Genomic DNA, 18,760 nt, shown 5'->3' with positions numbered 1-18,760 from the left:
TTTCTCCCTCCCCGTCACAGCTCACGACAGGCCCCTCCGAAGGCCTCCAGCCTTGGCTCTCCTGCTTCACTCCGCTGAGCTAACAGCATTTTAGCCTTGCTTTGCATTTAAGGTGGTGTGTTGTGTTTTTTTTACTCCTCTTTTTATTTTTTTCCCCTTTCTCCCCCCCCTCCCCTCCCCTTTCCTTTTAACTTATTAAGGAGAGAGTTCAAAACGTTTTGCAGCGACTGCGCCGCACTAATTTGGAACTTGCCGCGGTGTCGACACCGCATTAAGGATTTCTGTCAACCATGAGGACACACCATGTCTATGGGAGAAATTACACCAGCAATTATAGCTAAAGAGGCATGTAAAAACTCAGGGAAAGGAAAGGGGAAAAAAAAAATAGAAGAAGAAGAAGAAGAAGAAGAACTTTAATGTATTCAGAAATGATAACTGACATTCTTATTAGGATTAATCTAATTTTAGTTGAGTCATTTATATCCTGCTGCTGGATTTAAGGAGGGGGGGGAAGGAAAAAAAATGAAGGAGAATTTCCATTTTTAAAACCTGGCTCAAAAGTGGCATTTTACAAGAGACACTTTTAGAAGTGTGTGTGTGTGTGCGTGTGTGTCCACCCCCCTCCATCCCCCACCCCACAACGTGATGAAACGTGATAAGAGGAAGAAGCTTAAGGAAAAGCTTTGCCATTAAAGAGGGTATTTGTTAAACAAGATGGAAACAGAGATATTGATCAACCCAAGGAGACTGTTCCAGGCTATCTTGGGACCCCTGCTTGTGGCTGCAGGGTAGTGAAGAGCAAATCAGCAGCTGGAGAGAATGGGGAAGGGTCGGAGTTTTTGAATCGCGGAATGGTTTGGGTTGGAGGGGGCCTGAAAGGTCCTCTAATCCAACCCTCCTGCGGTCAGCAGGGACATCTGTAACTGGAGCAGGTTGCTCAGAGCCTCAGACAACCTCACCTGGAATGTCTCCAGGGATGGGGCATCTACCACCTCTCTGAGCAACCTGGGACAATGTTTCACCTCTCTCATGGTGAAGAATTCTTCCTTCTGTCTAGTCTAACCCTCCCTCCTTCAGCTCAAAACCATCACCCTCTGCCCTGTCACAACAGGCCCTGCCCAAAAGTCTGTCCCCAGCTTTCTTATTGGCCCCTTTAAGGATTGAAAGGCCACAAGAAGGCCTCATCCTGCACCCATAAGCAGGGAAATACCAGGAGTGATACTGGGCATCCACAACCCACATCAGACACAGGTGAGGAGCGACAGAAAGCAAGCACAGAAGTGATTCAAAGAGTGGAAAGAAAAGAGGAAAACAAAAGGAATAAATGGGGGGAGGGGGTCAGAAAACCCAAGCTGGGTCAGTTTACCTTATCCAAAACCCAGAAAAAACAAAGATTCAACCCCAAGGTCATCCACATGAAGAAGCTGCAGGGCACTGAGGTTTGCTGTGACATGGAGCAAGGGCTCTGGGCACACTGGGGCTCATTGCCCGCTCTACCCAGATTGCAGCTCAGGCTCCTCCACGGAGCTGGCACAGATGAGCTGTCTCACAAAAAAATGTGCTGTTGGCCTTGTGCTCCAGGCTCTGTTCTGCTGTAACATGATGGAAATTGATAGTTTGGGTGACAAAGGTCCTGGCAGCCTCCACTCCCCAGAGGCAGCAAGGAGAAGGAGGACAATCTCTGTACCCAGCACTGGGCCAGCAACAGAGACCATGGTGGACACAAAAGAGCTTCTTTGCCTCCTTCCCCAACTGACCCAAGGAGAAGACTTTTCCACAACTTGTGCTTCCTGTTACTTACACCTTTAACACCACTAAAATAACCCCAAAATGCACTTGTTCTTCACAGGACCCAGGGCAAGAAGCCAGCTGAGATGCCTCCTCCAGGCAGGCACGTTGCTCCATCTTCCTCATGTCCACCACCTTCACGTGCCCATGACCACCACAAACCACAGTACACTAACCAGAAGTTCACCTTGCCCAGCATGATGAGAAGAGGGAGGCAGGAGAGGGTGGGAACAGGACAGGACCTGCTCCTAACCCAGGATGGGATCTGAGGTGCCCAGCACCAACCAGGGCTGGACGCCCTTCCTCACACCACAGTTTGAAAGGCATTAAGCAGGCAGGCAAGACATGAAATGATTTAAGAATATGTGGAAAGAGTCAAATACCAAATAAGGTGAGGGGGGAAGTCCCAGGCTGATTATTTTATTTTCTACTGACAGTTTCAGCCACAACGGCCAATAAATCCCAGTTAGGGATTTTAAAGGCGCTTCCTGCAGACACTTGGCCCATCAAGGCAATTCCAGGCCCCCATAACTCCTGCTTTATGATGGTCATACATGGCAGCTCTTCACAGAGCCCAACATTTCAATAAAGATGACCATAAACCTAGATGGGGGATTAAAGGACTGACTCAGGACTCTGTCAGAGGGAGAAGCAAGCCTCCCTGCCACCCCCTTGCCGTTCCCACCCGCCAGCAGTTGGCTTTTTCTGATGGTTTTATGCCGGCAGTAAATTTTTCGGACTGCTGACAGCTCGGTGTGCAAAGACAACAAGTCAAGGAAGGCAAACGTGGCAGCAGGGAGGACGTGAGCTCAGCCAGGGGCTCAGCCGACAACACCGAGATGAGAAGTGACAAGGCCTCCTCTCGGGCTACCCATCGCCTGCGACGGCTCAGGGACGCGGACGCCAGCTCCAACCGACCTTCCTGCTTCTCCCCTCCCAGCCCCCCGACCTGTCAGACTTCTCTCCAGGGAGCAGCTCTGCCCTCATTTCTCCTCCTCTCCCCTTGGCAGGGTCGGAAGCTGCCAAGCAGAAACACACAGGAAGGGAATAGGAGACCACTGACTCCCCCAAGGGCTCCTGGCTGCCCTTGATGCACACGAGGAGCATCCTCTAGCCCTGCACCACCTGGCAGGCCCAGGGATCCCAAGGCCAATTGCCATGGGGAGCATTTCAAGCCCCCCTGCCACCAGGCAGGACCAGGGACACCCCTCAGAGCACATTCACACAAGGAACATTCTGAACCCCCCACCACTAGGCAGGACAGGACTACAGGAGCAGCCCTGGCTCCCCACCTCCAGCAGCCACCTGTAGCCTCCATCTTGCCCAAGCAGCAGCAACCACCATAATGGAGATGCTTTTTGTTAATCTAAATGCCTGTGTGTGTTGTATTTTTGCTTCCTGGATGAATATTCTGCTTCCTTTTCCCAAGTGCTCTCTTAGAAGAAGGAAGAGCAGAGAAAGGAAGGGAGATGACTCACAGCAAGGTCACCTCTCCTCAAACACGGGAAAGTTGCCTGACAGCGCCAAGGACAAGGGTTGTGACCAAAATGGAGAGCAGATCAAATACGTGGCCTCCCAGAGAAGGGGAAGGTTTGAGGGGAGGAAGGGGGGATGTGGCCATGCTCTCCTGGCCACCCATTGTCTGCCCCCTTGGACTAGGAGAAGCCACCTCCCTTTGCCAAGGTTCAGTTACTACTTTCACATTTTGAACAGGACTCTGCTTGTTCAATTTCATTGAGAAATGAGGCTGCTCCACACCAGGACACGGGTGGTGATGGGGAGGAAGCCCAGGAACCATGGGTGCAGCCACCAGGAGATGGAAAAGTGCCCTTTTGCCAAGGAAGGGAAATGAAAGAGCTCAGCCTGGAGCTCAGCACACTGAAGGGGGCCAGTGCCCTTTCTGCCAGTGTCTCTCCAAGTCGATTAAAAAGTCCCATTTACATCAAAATGCCCTTCCAGACATGCTTCAGTTTTACTTTTCCCCTTTCATCTCCTTCCACCCTCCGGCCCCACCTCGCAGCCCCATTGTGCTTGCAGCATCCCGTGCGGTGGCGAGGCCCTAGCCGCCTGCCAGAGCCAAAGGAAAAGGGAGAGAAAGGAAAAGGCTTTAAACTAAGGGAGAAGCCGGAATCGCTGCTGGTCCCGCTCCAGCAGGAGCTGTGACCTCCTCTCCTCCCGGTCACTGCTTGGCAGCTGCCCCAGGGAGCCGGCAGGGGACAGCGCTGGCCGTGTCCCCACTGCGGGGACAAGGAACTTGGGCTGCCCCAGCCTCCCCTGCTGCCCAGATTTCTGGTCAGGCTCCGGTAACCAGAGATGGTTTCAATGAGCTCTAAGAAAAGCCTTGGGCAAAGGTTGCAGAATTCACTGCCCTGCACCAGTCAGCAGCCTCCCCTCAGCCCCCGTTCTTGGCCAAGCAGTGTCCTGCACGCCCTGCTCCCAGCAAGCAGCAGGGCTGGTGGCACTGGCACACCCCAGCAAAGTACTTTGAGCACACTGCACGATGAAGTGGATTGAGTTTAAGTCCATTTGCCTCCAGATCAGTCCTACAAGTGCCATTTCCACCCAGTGCCAGGCACTCCCCTGTCGAGGCCGTGCCCCACCTGCTGTCTCCAGGCATTTGGGATTTGAGGAGCTGCTTTCCCCCGGCCCTGGCCCCGACAGCACCGCATCCTCTCCAATAAACTTTTGCAAGACTCTTAAAAACAAGAAGCACTTTCCCCAAGGTTGCTTGATTGACATCCAAGCCCGGGAGTGAAACCCACTCCAGGTTATGAGAAGCAGAAAGGAGGTTTAATTCCAGTCTAACCCATTAAAGCCCAGCTCTAGCACTGCACAATCCTGACGCCTTTGGCTGGGGCTCTGTCCACCTCCCCTGACACGGAGCTTTTCCAGTCCTCCCTTCCTATTGTCAGCTTCTATTTTTAACCCCCAGCATTATTTCTCCCTGTGTGACTTCAGACGCTCTCCGGGGACAAGGTGGAATTGCTGAGCTGGTGTTGGGCAAAGTGACCCAACTCTCACCTTCAGAAGCACTACAAATACCACAGGAGGGGTGAATTTCCCTCCATTCACATTTTCTCATCTCCTTCCCACTGAGCTTTGTCTGGAGCTAAAACTGCAGGCAAATGAAACCTGTGTCCAACGTGCCAAGAAGCCATTTTGCTCTTCCTTCTCCCCCCTCCACCTTCCCCATCAGCAAAGATTTACCTCTGTTGCAGCCAGGGAAAATGCCATGTCCACACCCATTGTGGCAAATCAAGGTCAGAACCATAACCTTAAAATAGGTCTTAGGAGTTGAAGCTCCAGGGAAGGAGCTGGATAAAGACAGGCAGAGAGGCCGGGCCACATCCCCAGCAGCCTGCGTTCTCCGCGCGGGGCCCCGGCCGGGCTGACAACGCTTCATTACTCCCTTTCAGCCGGTCCTCCCGGCACTGCAGAGCAGTAATTAAGGAGAAGGTCAGCAGAGAAGCCCTTCAAGAATCTCTACCTTCAGGGAAGTTGATCCAAACAAGCCACCATTTGCTGCCTTCCACAACTCGTGCAGCGCCGGAACCCGAGCGCCAAACGCTTGGCGAGGTCTCGCTGCGCAGACAACACACGCTGCCAGCCAGAGGTCTGCGGCGTTCGGTGGCAATGCCAACAAATGATCGTTGATAATAACAAATAATCACTGATACCAACAAGCAATCATTAATAGCATTGCTAAGAACAATGTAGAAAAGCCCAGATGCCAAAACACCTGTTTTGTGCAGCAAAATAATCCCAGCGCGGTGACAGCCGGGCAGGCTCCTCCAGCATAGGATCCAAGAGAGGTCCATGCACAACGGTATCCAGCAATGCCAGTTCTGGACTGCATCCCTGGTCCTGCAGTACTCACCACATCCCCTAAAGTCCTAGCTCAGGGGTTGGCAGAACCAGAAGAGCCCCAGCTCCTACATCCACACAGGACAAAATCCAGAGCTATCATTGTCTGAGCTGTTCAGAACTGCTCAGGCCAGAGCCAGTTTTAGGGCTGACTCCTTGGGTTTGCCAACTGGAACACACACAGAACCAGCAGCATCTGGGAGGCATTGTCCCACCACTCCTGTGCCTGCCACCCACTCCTCAGCCTCCTGTAAGGAAACCACTTGTACCATCAGCAAATCTCTTGAATAAACCAGGAAAGGGACTCTTGTCCCACTGGCTGGCAAGGGGGTGGCAGCAGAAGGTTGATCAAGAGGGCACAGAGTGGGCAAGGTCTTTCCTGCCAGGTCAGAGGCACGTGGGGCGAATTGGGCACACTGGGGATGGACATCTGCAGGTACTTGCAGGAGAAAGTGCTCTCAGACAAGCAATACAAAACTACTCTGCTCCTTCTGTGCACTGCTATGAAGCCACAGCACATTAATGCTTTACTTGCAAGTTTGATGTCCCACAATTTCTTCTCCCAACTTCTTTACCAGCATGGTGGAACTTCTGGGAGCTCTGTGGGAAGGTCCATGTGCCTTTATCCCCAACCCACACATTTACATCCCCAACTCAAGTGCCTCCATCCTTAATCCACACATTTCCATCCTCAACCCACATATCTCCATCCCCAAACATGAAAAAGGTGGAGGAAATGCCTTGCATGGGAGAGCAGGAGCCAGGAGGATCTCACTGCCCTTACCCAACTCCAGATACCCCCTCCCCAGGCTGGGGACAGCAAGAGCAGTCCCTGCTTTCTTTCTCCCACGCTGCCCCTGTCCCTCAGCGTGCCCAGATACAACATGTATCGGGCACCAAGAGCAATAAACCCTAGCTGAGAAGGGACACTGAGCAGGCACCGGTGCCCTCCCAGCCAGGCAGTACCACCAGCACCCCCCCAGCTCCACCAACTGGTTTGCACCTTGGAAGGGAGGCACCACCTTGAGCCCACAGGCTCCACACACAGTGAAGGGAGGTGGTTTTGGAAGACTTTCGTGCCTCTCCTGGATGTTATGAAACCAGCCGAGGAGCATGAAAGCGCCTGCCGTGGGTGGGAGCACCCAGGGCTATCCGGAGAGCGCAGTCGGATTCCTGCCTGCTCTGGGAAAGCATGCTGTGCTCCCCCACCCTGCACACACCCTGCCAAGGGGATTTCATTTTTTTTTTTCCTGGGAGACAGACCAGGGTAAGCACAAACAACCAGCACAGCCCCACGTGAAGAGGGTAATTAGGGAAGCAGCACCCATCGCTAAGCGAGGCAGGGCAGAGATCAAAAGCATTGCCAAGCGGTGAAGCTCCCTGGGATCGGGATTTGGTCCTGGGAATGGACTCGTGTGGGACCCACCTCATGCCAGCTATGTGGGATTGTCCCTGGGAGGACACCAATACCCCAGGGTGCCATCCTCTCCCCATCCTTTTGGGATCAAAGGTGAATTCTGCTAAGGAACACAAGGGGAAAAGCCCAAGACACAAAGCCAACAGACTGGCCTCTGCACCACCATTTGTCAGGCCCCAAAACCATCAGGGCTGTGCCCCTCATCAGGTTGGCCCCCACAGACCCAAGCCCTGGCACCCACTGCCAGCAGGATGGGAGCAAGCAGCTGAGCCAACGCTGTCAACCCCAACATGCCACAGGCAGGTTTTCCTCCGTTCCCAACAAGTTTCCCTGTGGGCAAGTGAAACGAGGAAAGAAACCATGGAAAAGAAGTTCTGCTGGAGCAACACTATGGAGCACAAAGCTGTGGTGGTGCAAGATGGAGAAGTGGGAGAAGGCTCAGAGGGGCCACACAATGGATCCTCCTCTTCCTCCTCTGCTGCCTTGTCAGCAATTATTTCAGCAATTAGCTCCTGCTAACGAGGGTGCAGGGGAAGGAGGCAGCGTGGATGTGCTACCAAAAAAACAGAATAAATCAGATTTAAACCCAAAAAGAGTTGAAAGGGAAATCCCAGCCACCTCCAGCCCTTTGCACCTCCTCAAAACCCTATCCTGGCCAGGCCTCCAAACCGTGGAGCACTGTGGCTCTACCCACTGAGAGGGAAAGGGGCTCTGCCATCCCCCAACAGCCCTTCCCCACCTCTTGGAGAAGCATCTCATCCTCCTCCTGCTGGGAAGGAAGTTGGGAACAATAGGATGCACCAGTGCCAGCTCTGGAAGGGTTGCTCCTGGGCCACCAGAGATGAGGGACATGCAGGGGAGAGGGACAGTTGAGTGGCAGGGGGTTTGGGACAGGCAGCACAAGATACCAAGCCCTCAATTCCTTCTTGCTTCCAGGGGCAAATCCCCATCCTGCCAACATGAAGGGAACTCGGGGTGGGAGGGGGCTCAGCAACTGCAAGCAGAGGCCACCACAGCAGGGGCCACGCAGAGCCCCCCCACCCAGCTCACCCCACCGGAGAGCAGCTGCTGGCTGATGCATTGGCCAGGCCTTCCCCTAACCAAGAAAACCCCCACACAACTGAAGAATGATTATTTTTTATTCTAACTTCTTCTCCTCAAATAATTGCCTAATTGGCCCAGCCCCAGTTCCGTGCTGGGAGTGGATCCCAGGCTCGCTCTCGCATGAAGCATTTATTATAGACATCAGAGGAGGGGAGGAGGGCAAGGCCAAGCCTGGCAAGCCGGGGAGCGGGGCGGTGCCCACGGCCAGGTGGAAATTTCCCATCGCACCCAGAGGGAGGAATCCCAAAACTTAATCCCGGCCGGCCCCCGCAGCCCAGCTCTGAGTCAGCGAGCGGCGCGGCCCGGCCGGAGCGCGGCGGCGGCACCCGGCGCTGCCGGGGAAGGGGGTCTGCAGCCCCCAGCCATCCCCGCGCCCGGGGCGCCCCCTCCTCTCCTCCTCCTAATCCCCAGCCCCAAAGCAGAGCCCTTGTAGGGGAAAGTGTAACGCAATACCTGGAAAATTTCTCCCACCCGCTCTCCCCGCTGCCGGCTGCCAAATTTAAAACATATTTGCTGCTCGGCCTTGAAGAAACGAAACCTGCTGCCTAATTCCAACACGTTTATTCTTTGGGGGCCACAAAAAAAACCCCGCTGCTGCTGCCGCTCCTGGCTCCTCTCCTTACACCCCACGGCCCTCGGGGGGCGAGAGCTGCCAGAAAGCTGCCTGGGAGCCGTCTGCCACCAACGCAAGCCCCAGAACGCCAGGGAAGGGCAGGAACCACGCTCTGCCCGTCCTGCTCTGCCTGCGGCACCGGTGCGGGCAGGGCAAGAAGTTTTTGACCAGTGAGTAAGGTGCCCTTGAGCTCTGAGCATCGCAGCTGGAGGTGCCACCAGCACAAAAGCCTGCGGGATGAGTGAAGTCCAGGGTGATGTCACGCTCCGAAGCATGGGATGGGGAAGGGCCCACCACCCACCCACAGGGAGAAGACCCCTCTGTGGAGATGGGGCCACCTCATTCTCCCCTCGCCTTGCTGGGGGGTCCTCACACAGCCCCCCAGTTCCTCACCCCACCACCTCAGCTCGTCGGCAGGAGGAATTTTCCAGCAGGGCCAGGTTTGCAAGGGAAGCTGGAGCAGTGGAAAGGGGCTGGGGGGAAGGCACAATGTGTTCTGCAGACTGAGCGATCCGACAGGACCCATTAAAGGAAACAATTTGTAATACAATAATTATTATGTCGTTCCTCTGGACTCTTTCCTAAGCCTCTCTCTAAGCAGTTAGAGGCTTGACGTGCCTGTATATAGCAGACACGAGCTGTAGAGCTGAGGATGCTGAAGTGCCTACATGTGCCGAGATGAGGCAAGACAGGGTGGACTTTCTCCAGAGGGATGGGAGCTCACCCCTGTTTGCTCACAGCCCCTGAGACAGCTGGGAGATCACCAGGAACTCGGCAGGCAAGGGGAGTCAAAGCTCCCCGGCTGCAGAGATGCCAACATACCCCCACCACCGTTGGACGAGCAGCCTCGCCCTGCAGGCTGCTAGCCACCTTCACTCAAGATTGTGGCAGGGGCCACATCCTGGCAGCGCAGCCAGGACCCGCAGCTCCTCCAGCTCTGCCTTTATGCTCTGAAGTTCTCGGCCGCACATCTGAAGAAAGCAGCAGTAGCGAACAACAGAGCGAGAGCAAGCAACGCAAATCCCCGGGATAATGAGCCCGGAGGAGGGAGACGGTGGGCTCTGTCTGAGGAGGGAGCCGTGCTTTTATTGGAGAGGCCTAAAAGGGCTATAAATCCTCAGATTCAAAGGCGAGCTCAAGCTCTTTCAAGTCTGAGGAAGGCCTGGGATGTGTCAGCCGGGAGGACTAACCACGCCGCGTCCCCTGCTGAAGTGGCCTCTTCAGCAAAGCCGCGCTGCAGCCGGGGATATTACACCCAGATCCTTTCCATATGCCACCCGCCCAGCTGCGCCCAGCCTGCGCCCTCATCCCTGCCACCACAGGGGGAGCCTGCCCTGAGCCCTCGCCCGGGCCCAAGCCGGCCACCTCCTGCATTACATCTATTGCCACTTCCCAGGGCACACTGACAGTTTGCCCCCCAAAACCGCGGTGGGAGCGGGAGGGCTGCAATAAAACAACAAACACGAAGGATGCCACAGCCCAGGACCATCATCGCATGCCTGAGCATGACCAAAAGCCTGAGCACCATCACTGCATTCTTGAGCATCGCCAAACCCCCCAGCACAATCTCCCTGAGCACCACTGTATTCCCAAGCACTATCATTGCATCCCTAAGCACCGCCACCACGGGCTTGAGCATCACTGAAACCTCCAAGCACCACCGCCACATCCACCAGCACCACCGAAACCCCCAGCACCGTCACTGCACCCCCAAGTTTCACGCTGCACTGCTGCCAGAGCTGTCCCTGTGCACAAGTCCACACCCCAGCCTGTGCCCACACATTTCAGGAACCCATTGAACAGTAGAACCGGTAGCAAGAGATGATGTTGAGTCTCAGCCCTGCACTAACACATGGGCAACTGCAGACATTTCCTGGCCTTGAGGAGGAGAACATGTGAACGCTCAGGGATCAATATTAACAGTGTGAGGCTATTTATAGCTGATAAGCACTGAAAACACACTTTGCTTTCTGAAGAACCTACTCAAAAGGATGCTGAAAGCCAAGTTGGGTGGAAGGTCTCCAACGCTGAGCTCATGCTCCAAGCCAGGGAGTCACCAGGTGCAAGGAAAAGGATTTCCAGGAAGTGAATCACAGAATGGCTGAGGTTGGAAGGGACCTCAGAGACCATCTATTCCACCCCCCGCCACCATGGGCACCAGAGTTGGTGGCCCAAGGCTTTACCCAATATGACCTTAAACAGCTCTCCGGAGAGGGTATCCACAACCACTCTGGACAACCTATTCCAGAGTCTCACCACCCTTGTAATGAGGAACTTCTTCCTCAGTTCCAGTCAAACCCTGCTCTCCCCTCAGCTTCAAACCATTCCCCCTTACCCTGTCTCTAGACACCCTCATGAAAAGTCCCTCGCCAGCCTTGCTGTAGGATCCTCTCAGGTATTGGAAGACAGCTCTCAGGCTGCCCCATGGAATAATGAGGGAGACAGAATCATTTAGGCTGCAAAAGACCTTTAAAATCTTCAAGTCCAACTATGAACCCAACACTAACAAGTCTGCTACTAAAGCACATCCCTCAGCACCACATCTACACAGCCTTTAAACCCCTTAAGGGATGGGGACTCCATCACTGCCCTGGGCAGCCTGTTCCATGGCTTGACAAACCTTTAGGGGAAGAAATTATTCCTCATGTCAAACCTAAACCTCCTGTGGTGCAACTTGAGGCTGTTCCCTCTCATCCTGTCTTGCTACTTGGGAGAACAGATCAATACTTGCCTCACTCCGATCACTCTTCAGGTAGTTGAGGAGAGTGAGAAGGTCTCTCCCTAAGTCAACAAAAACAGCTGGGTCCCCCTTCAAGGGAGGGCACTGCCATGCCAAGTCTTTGCAGTGAGGGAGGACCCAGCCACCAAGAGGAGATTGCTTCTAAAACATCACAAGGGAGCAGAGAGAGAGCTCATGGGGCATCCCCTTGGCATCCTGCCCCCAGCACCTCCGTGCTGGCACCAGTGAGAGCCAACCTACGTCAAACTGGGTTCACACAAAGCCTCTCACCACAGCCCAACCCCGCTGCCATGGCACACGTGGACGTTCACGCAGGCACAGCACCACGGTGGGATGGAACCCCTGGATAACACCAACCTCATGGCTGGACACTTAACAAACCCCTCCAGGTCCTGGTGCAGCTCTCCCAGCAGCCCAGCCCCACAGCCTTGGGAAGGGGGAGCAGCCCACCTGGGAAGAGCAGGCAGCAGCTAGCAGAGGTTATTCCGGAGCAGGCGAGAGGATATAAATAGCTGGCATTGCTCAAGCACAGCTGCTCGGCTCGGCCGGGGCGGCACTGCCACGCCGGCACCTGAGCCGGGCTGCATCCCAGACGGAGGCGCCGGCAGGGAGAGCTCCAGAAGCCACCACTCGCTGAAACACCACGAGAAACCCACCCCCGCCCTCCGTGCCGTCCCCCATCTTCTGGCTCTCCTCAAGGAGACGGGTGCTGGAGACACCCAAGCACCCCCATCCCAAATGGGCATCACCCCGCAGCTTCAGCAGGGTTTGGCTCCAGTCCCAGAGGGAAAACTTTGCTCCCTGAAAGTGCAGAGGCCATGCAAACCCCACCCTGGGCACAAATCCAGCCTAACCAAGCAGGACGTTCAGCCTCGGCTTGTCCGACTCATCTGGAACCAAGCCTGGACAAGCTGGCGGAGCCTGGAATGCCAGGATCCTGAGGCTCCAGCCCAGCCATGAGCAGAACACCGGTGTTCCAACCAGACAGCCCACGAGGAGCACAAGAAACCTGCCCAAAGGATGCACCAAGGGCCAAATCTCTCCACAAACAGGCAAAACGCCACCTCCCCCCCTCCTGATCAGCGAAGGAGGCTTCTCCACCGTGCCACCTGCCCCAGAGCGAGGGACGGCAAGGAGAAGAGCATCAAAAAGCTGCAAAAAGGTTGGAAAGCAGCAGAAAGGACCTCGGTTCTTTGAGGCGAGCACAACAAAAGCCCTGCAGCCCTGCCGCCACATTCCTGCCCAGATGTGACGCTGCGATAGCGCTGAGCCCAGAGTCCTCCTCCAGCTCTCCCGATAGGGGCGATCATTAATTAGACACAGAGAGGATTTCAGCTTTGTTTCTCCCCACCCTGTTTCAGCTGCCAGACTCCAAGTAGCATGTGCTACTGATCGGTACAAGATGTTTTCCCACCAGAGCCCGACGCTACTCGGGCTTCCCAGCAGCGCTGCCACCGCGCTGCCCACAGCTGACAGGGAGCAGGGACCAGAGAACCACCAGGAAGCTGTGGGGCAGGTGGGATCCAGCAGTCCCACATGGAAAGAAAGAGCCTCTCCAGTTTCCAGGGGACAGCCCAGCACCTCCCAATGTGTGTCATGCAAGAGACTGCACACACAGCTCTTTGACATTCCCAACCAGTACAAACATGTCCAGGGCTTAGGGGGGACCCCTCTTCACCAGTAAAGCGGATCAGGAAGGGAATCTCTGCCTGCCCAGTAAAGCTGATCAATGTGGACCACTGCCCACCCAGTAAAGCTACTCAAGGAGGATCCCTGCCTGCCCAGCAAAACCGCTGGGGAGGGATCTCTGCAGCTCAGAGACCTGACCTGGGCTGTGGGCACATCTCCCCCTGTTTAGGGACAAGGATCCAAGAAGCAGCTTCAAGCCCCAAGCGATGGAGCAGCTCAGGTGCAGCAAAGGGACGCAGCCCCCCACGGTCCGAAAAGGCCTCCGCGCCCCATGCCGTCCCCGCTGCCAGGCGGCTCCGAGGAGCTGCAGCAGCTGTTCCGCTCCGGAGCGAGCTCCGGGCTCCTTTTACAATCAATCAGCCACCCCATCACAGCTCTTTTTTCCTTTCCAAGGAAGCAGTTAAATCCATTTTATAGAATCCAGCGGTATTTACCCAGCTACTGCCACAGCCGCAGCCCTGCCTGCGCTCGCTCTCGTTTTTAATTGAAATTAATGAACTCATTCCCGAATGACACACCACGAGCCCTAGATGCTCCTTCCCTTCCCTCCTGCGCCCAGCAAGAAGGGCCAACTAGGCTGGGCACAGGCGTTTTGGGCTCGGGGAAGTCATAACAAGAGCTCCCCTATGCTGAGAGAACACCCAAGAGCCCTGCACCGGGCTCCCTCCACCAGCACAACCCCACAGCACCCACCTAAGGGTTCACCCTAGCACCCTCTCAGGGTGCTGGGAAAGGGCTCCTCCATTCCAGAGGGAAACTCCAACTGGGATGCAAACTGCCCAGGTTCACTTAAATCCAAGCCAACCTTCAGAGATACAGCAAAGGCCCAAGTCTCATCAGACCCCACTGGATCCTTTACAGGACCTTCCATGTACCCCGGGGAGTCGCAGCCTCCAGGAGATGGGAGCCTCCAAAGGCTCCACAGGCCAAATACGGCTTTTAACTGAAAAATAAGGAACGTGTTTTGTAGTGCAAGAAGCTGGAAGAGAGGGAAAACATCTCCTGCACCCACCACGACGGTAATTCAACTCCATCTGCTCCAAGAAGGCTGAGTGCACCCATGCAGAGCTCCAGGCCTGGCTATTCCCCTCGGGAAAGAGCCTCCCTACAAGAACTCTGTGCCTCAGAAATGTCAGTAAAAAAAGGCAAAGACACAGCAAGCTTCACCCCCAGCGCTCGCGGAGCTCTGTAGGACACCTTAACGTCAAAGGCAGACTAAAAATCCCACAAAGGGTTAGACTTCCGTCTCGGAGTGGGGTTTCTCCCCCGCCCCCCCCCTTTTCCCTGTACTTTTTTATGTGAAATAAGTGTATTTATTTTGTCTTCGGAAGGTTGCTGAGTTGTTCCACTGAGCTAGCAAGTGAGCAGAGCCCAGTAAAACTTTATCTGAGGTGGGAGGGGGGGAAAAAGAGCGAAGCTGAGCAGCAAGGGCCCGTCCTGCGGAGCTGTGTGGATGATGTGTCCCATTTCCCCCACCTCCTTATTAAAATACTTTCTGGAGAGGCAAATTCCAGCCCGAAATGAATTTTCCAAGCCATATTTTATGAGGAATGCTTCCTTTTAACGGCCGGCACAGGAGCCCACCAGGGTCAATATTTCTGCGGAATTACAGCCAAGGGAGCTCCGAAAGGATCGAAGCCAGAACTTCCCCGGCTATTCCCGGCTGCCCAAGGCCAGCACGCTCTCACCAGCCCCCCTGGCTGGGCTGCACAAGGGTGGGTTAAATCCCAAGCACATCCCTCCATCTCCCCCTCCGAAACCCCCTTTGGACACGATGGAATGAAATTAAAACCATTTTCGCTCCCCGAGTGTCTTTCCAAGGGGCTCCTCGGACATCCTGGTGGGGGGGAAACGTATTGAGAGGAGGTTCAGCTCACTCCCAGCTCATCCCAAACACAGGTTTAGGGCAATTGCAGATTTTTACTCAGCAAAAGTATTTCCAGGCCTTGTTTTTTTGCCCTTAAAAGACAGAGAGCTGATCACAATGGGACAATGGTGACCACTTCACCGCCAACTTTTGGACACACACAGAGCAGCCAAAGGGAGACGCTTCCCAGTACAGCTCAGAGCACTACAGCTTCAGCTGGTCTTAACTCCACCAGGAAACCATTCCTCCTATCACACACATTATCAGCATCACATTCTGATAACCACCACAAGACCAGGAACCCACCAAGGACACCCTGGTGAAGTCATAACCCCAGAGGCTGTCAGCGCTGCCCAGGGGACGAAGGGCAGGAAAATCTTTTCCTTATTTCCAGCAAATCCCAAGGTGAAATGTTTTCTCCTTCTATCTGTTGGAAAATTCCACTGAGTGGTGGTGGGTTTTTATAGCTTTCATTCTCTTTACTCCAAAGCAAGAGTTAAAGCTTGGCAGAGAGTTGGCACAGTCAAGGCATTGCCCACAGATGCCTTGGAAGCCCAAAATAGGGTGGTGGGCACGTGAGGGAGGGTGGTTAACAGATCTACCCAGGTTTAAACCCAGCATAACAAAGAGCTCAGCTTCTCCTCAGACTAGAACTGGACTTTGTACACCCCCAGACTGGTTCACTCCAATGTGGTCGCAGGCAGAAGCGAGCAGGAAGAGGCTGTGCCCGGTGCCACCCAACCTGCAACAGCAATGAAGGTCTGAAACAATGCAGAACCTCAACACAGGACCCCAAAGGTGAGGGCCCAGGGTCAGATGAGCTCATGGCTGGGCAACCACAGCACCCACCATGGCAAAAGCCAGGAGCGGATCCTGCCCCATCATAGGATCCCACCCCAGCAGAGCCATTTCTGGGTGGAAATGATGACATTTTGGCACTCCCCAGGGCCCTCTCCCATCGCTGCAGCAACCTGGAGAAGCACCAGCACTCTCCCCAAGCCCACACCCAACACGAGGCACCCACCAGAGCAGTCCCCACGCGGGACAGCACCCAACCAGAAAGCCACACTGAGGACAAACCACCTCCAAGCTCCAAACTGGGAGAGAACCTTGAGAATCCTCAAGCAATGCCCCAGGGGAAGGGACACCTCAGAGCCCACCACACCCAAGGCTCAGTGCCAGGCACCAGCAGCCGCTCAGGAGGCAGAGAGAAGGGTGAAAACCCCCGTGGTGTGCATATCCCGTCCTCCCAGTGTCCCAGGCCTCGGCCATTTAATAAAACCAACACTTAACGTAGGGGACTGGGGCAACATGGCCACGAGCAGCAGCAAGCCCAAACCTTTTCCATCCCCACTTGCCCTTCTTCACATAAAAAAGGTGATTTTTTAACTTTTTTTTTTGGAGCCAGACTGCCTGCCTGCCTCTCCCTCACCAACTCACAAACCCAACCAATTCCCAAGAGAAAAGCCTCAAAAGGTTCGCTCCGCTCCCTGCCAACGGACACGTCTCCAAAGGCAAGGCAAGGGAAGCCACACCACGCAAGGAGAACCACCTCACGGGAGCTTCCACAGCCTCACCCCAGCGTTCCCAGCACGCTGAGCAGGAGTTCGAGGCTGTTGAGCCTCCGAAGTTGCCTTTTGTTTTTTTTTCCACCACAAAAACAACAAGCAGCCATAAACGGTTGGCTTAGAGGAGAAGCGTCCAAGCAAGGAAGGTTGACCAAATCGTTTCAGTCCTCTCCAACCCTCCAAAACTCTCTTTTGTGAGGAATGTGGTTGGGGAAAAAAAAAAGGGGGAAAAAAAAAAACCACCCCAGGCTGCAAGCAGGATTTATTGTTTTCTAAGCCGAGAAGCGGCTAAAATCAACAAACATTCCGTGATTTACAAGATAAAGCCCAGCAAGAGGGCTAGCAAAACCACCCTGACACCATCCCAGGGCAGCAGGGACCACTCAGGCACCTTCCACTCCACCTTCTCCTCCTCACCCTTCGTCCCCTCTTCATTGTTCCCGCACCTCGGCCGGGACACAGACACAGACAAATACAGAACGTATGGAGGTAGGGAATTTAGGGATACGTCGAGGCAGAGGAGGGCTGCGGAGGAGCCCCACCGCCGGCTTTGTTCGCCGGACCGGGGTGGTCCCACCGGCACCAAATTCCCTCCCCTCGCTTTCCACCATGAGCTGCTCGAAGAAAGAAAAAAGTCCTGGGGAAAAAAAAAAATATATATATATACACTAAAATTAAACTGAAATAAAAAGAGGATAAATCCATCTGTAGCGTCGGTGTGAGACCGGGGCGCGGGCAGCCGGCCCGCGGAGAGGCAGCAGCACCTTCGGAGCCTCCCCAAGCTCCGGGGAGGAGGAATTAAAGGTGAAAAATAATAATAATTTAAAAAATATTTAAAAAGAGAAAAAAATATTTTAAATTAAACAAAAAAAAAAAAGGAAAGAAAAAGCCACCAGATTTAAAAAAAAAAAAAAAAAAGGCAAAAAGATTTAAAGGTAAGAAAAGGTTTATTACTAAGCCCCGATCTTTAAAAACTGGGGAAAGAAACCCTTAGAAGCCTGGGGTTTGGGTCAGCACAAAAAACGCAGCAGCCCCGAGAAGCAGCCGGGGCTCAGCCAGGGTCCGTACTCCAGCCCGGGGTCGCTCCTCTCCGTCCGTCGCCCGCAGCCTCCAGCCGCTCCTCGCTCCGCTTCCCGGGGAGGGAATTTCTCCTCTGAAATCTTGCGGGCTTGGTTACATTCATTCTGGGGGTGAATTTTCCCAGGTTCTCGTGTTTTGCCGAAGGGGGGGGTGCGAGGCGGCTTTCTCTCCCCCCCCCCAACCCCGCTTCCCCCTCTCCGTTCCCCCGCGCCCCTCCGATGCACGTACTTTGGGTTACTGGAGCTCCAGGAGACCGGTTCCAGGCTCTTGGCGAACGGCGCGGCGAAGCGGCACAGGGCGAGGAGGACGCCCAGCAACCACCGCCCGCCGCGGGGCCGCGCCATCGTCCCTCGGCGGCGGGACGGGACGGGCGTCAGGCGCCCATGCCGCTTCCCCGCCGCCTTCCTCCGGCTCCCGTCCCGCCGCCGCCGCCTCCTCCGCCGCCGCCGCTGCCGCCGCCGTCCCCTCCCGCACAGCGGCGCCGCCCGCCTCGGCGTTCCCTCTACTGCTCCGCGCAGGCAACGCCACGGGCAGCCCTAAGCGGAGCGGCCAATGGCTGAGCGGCGCGGGGGGGGCCTCGAGCGGCGGGGACACGCCCACTTGCTGCTCTTAAAGGGCGCGCGTCGCTTTTCTTGTTTTTTAACACCTCACCCCTCCACCCCCCCGCCCCCCCCCACAACCCCTCCCGTGCACACCGCTCGCCGCTTGAACCGGCGGGGAAAAGGGGATGGGAAAGGACAATCGGGGCGCCGGGGTCCCGACGGCCCGTCCCCGCGCCCCCCTCCTCTCCGCCGTGTCCCGCCTCTTCCGTCATTCAGCCGCGATCCAACAGCGCCTCCCAGCGGCTGCTGCCGGCCGCCTCCCTTCGCCTCCTCCCGGGGAGGCATCGACGGGGAGGGAGGCGAGAGGCTGCGGGAGGGGGTGAGCGGCCCTAAATACGAGGAGACATCGCCGCGTGGAGAGGGGTTGGGAAGGAGGTTTGGGATCGCGGAAGGTTGCAAGAGGGTTTTCGAAATTCTGTGGAGGGGGG

The 18,760-nt window shown here is 55.3% G+C and overlaps 1 protein-coding gene across 1 annotated transcript in view; it reads right to left on the bottom strand.

Moving 5' to 3' along the window:
* EFNB1 (ephrin B1) overlaps positions 1–18,227 on the bottom strand; it is a 55,962-nt gene extending 37,735 nt beyond the window's left edge. The window contains exon 1 of the mRNA XM_054169559.1: positions 17,959–18,227. Within this exon, the coding sequence (XP_054025534.1) occupies positions 17,959–18,074 (116 nt within the window). The 5' untranslated portion in view covers positions 18,075–18,227. The remainder of the gene's footprint in view (positions 1–17,958) is intronic.
* Positions 18,228–18,760: the final 533 nt, after the last annotated feature.

The sequence above is a fragment of the Dryobates pubescens genome, chromosome 18 (assembly GCF_014839835.1).
Source record: "Dryobates pubescens isolate bDryPub1 chromosome 18, bDryPub1.pri, whole genome shotgun sequence".
Lineage (NCBI taxonomy): Eukaryota > Metazoa > Chordata > Aves > Piciformes > Picidae > Dryobates > Dryobates pubescens.
Note: the sequence above shows the minus strand (reverse complement) of the source record. Positions and strands in the feature narration are given on the sequence as shown.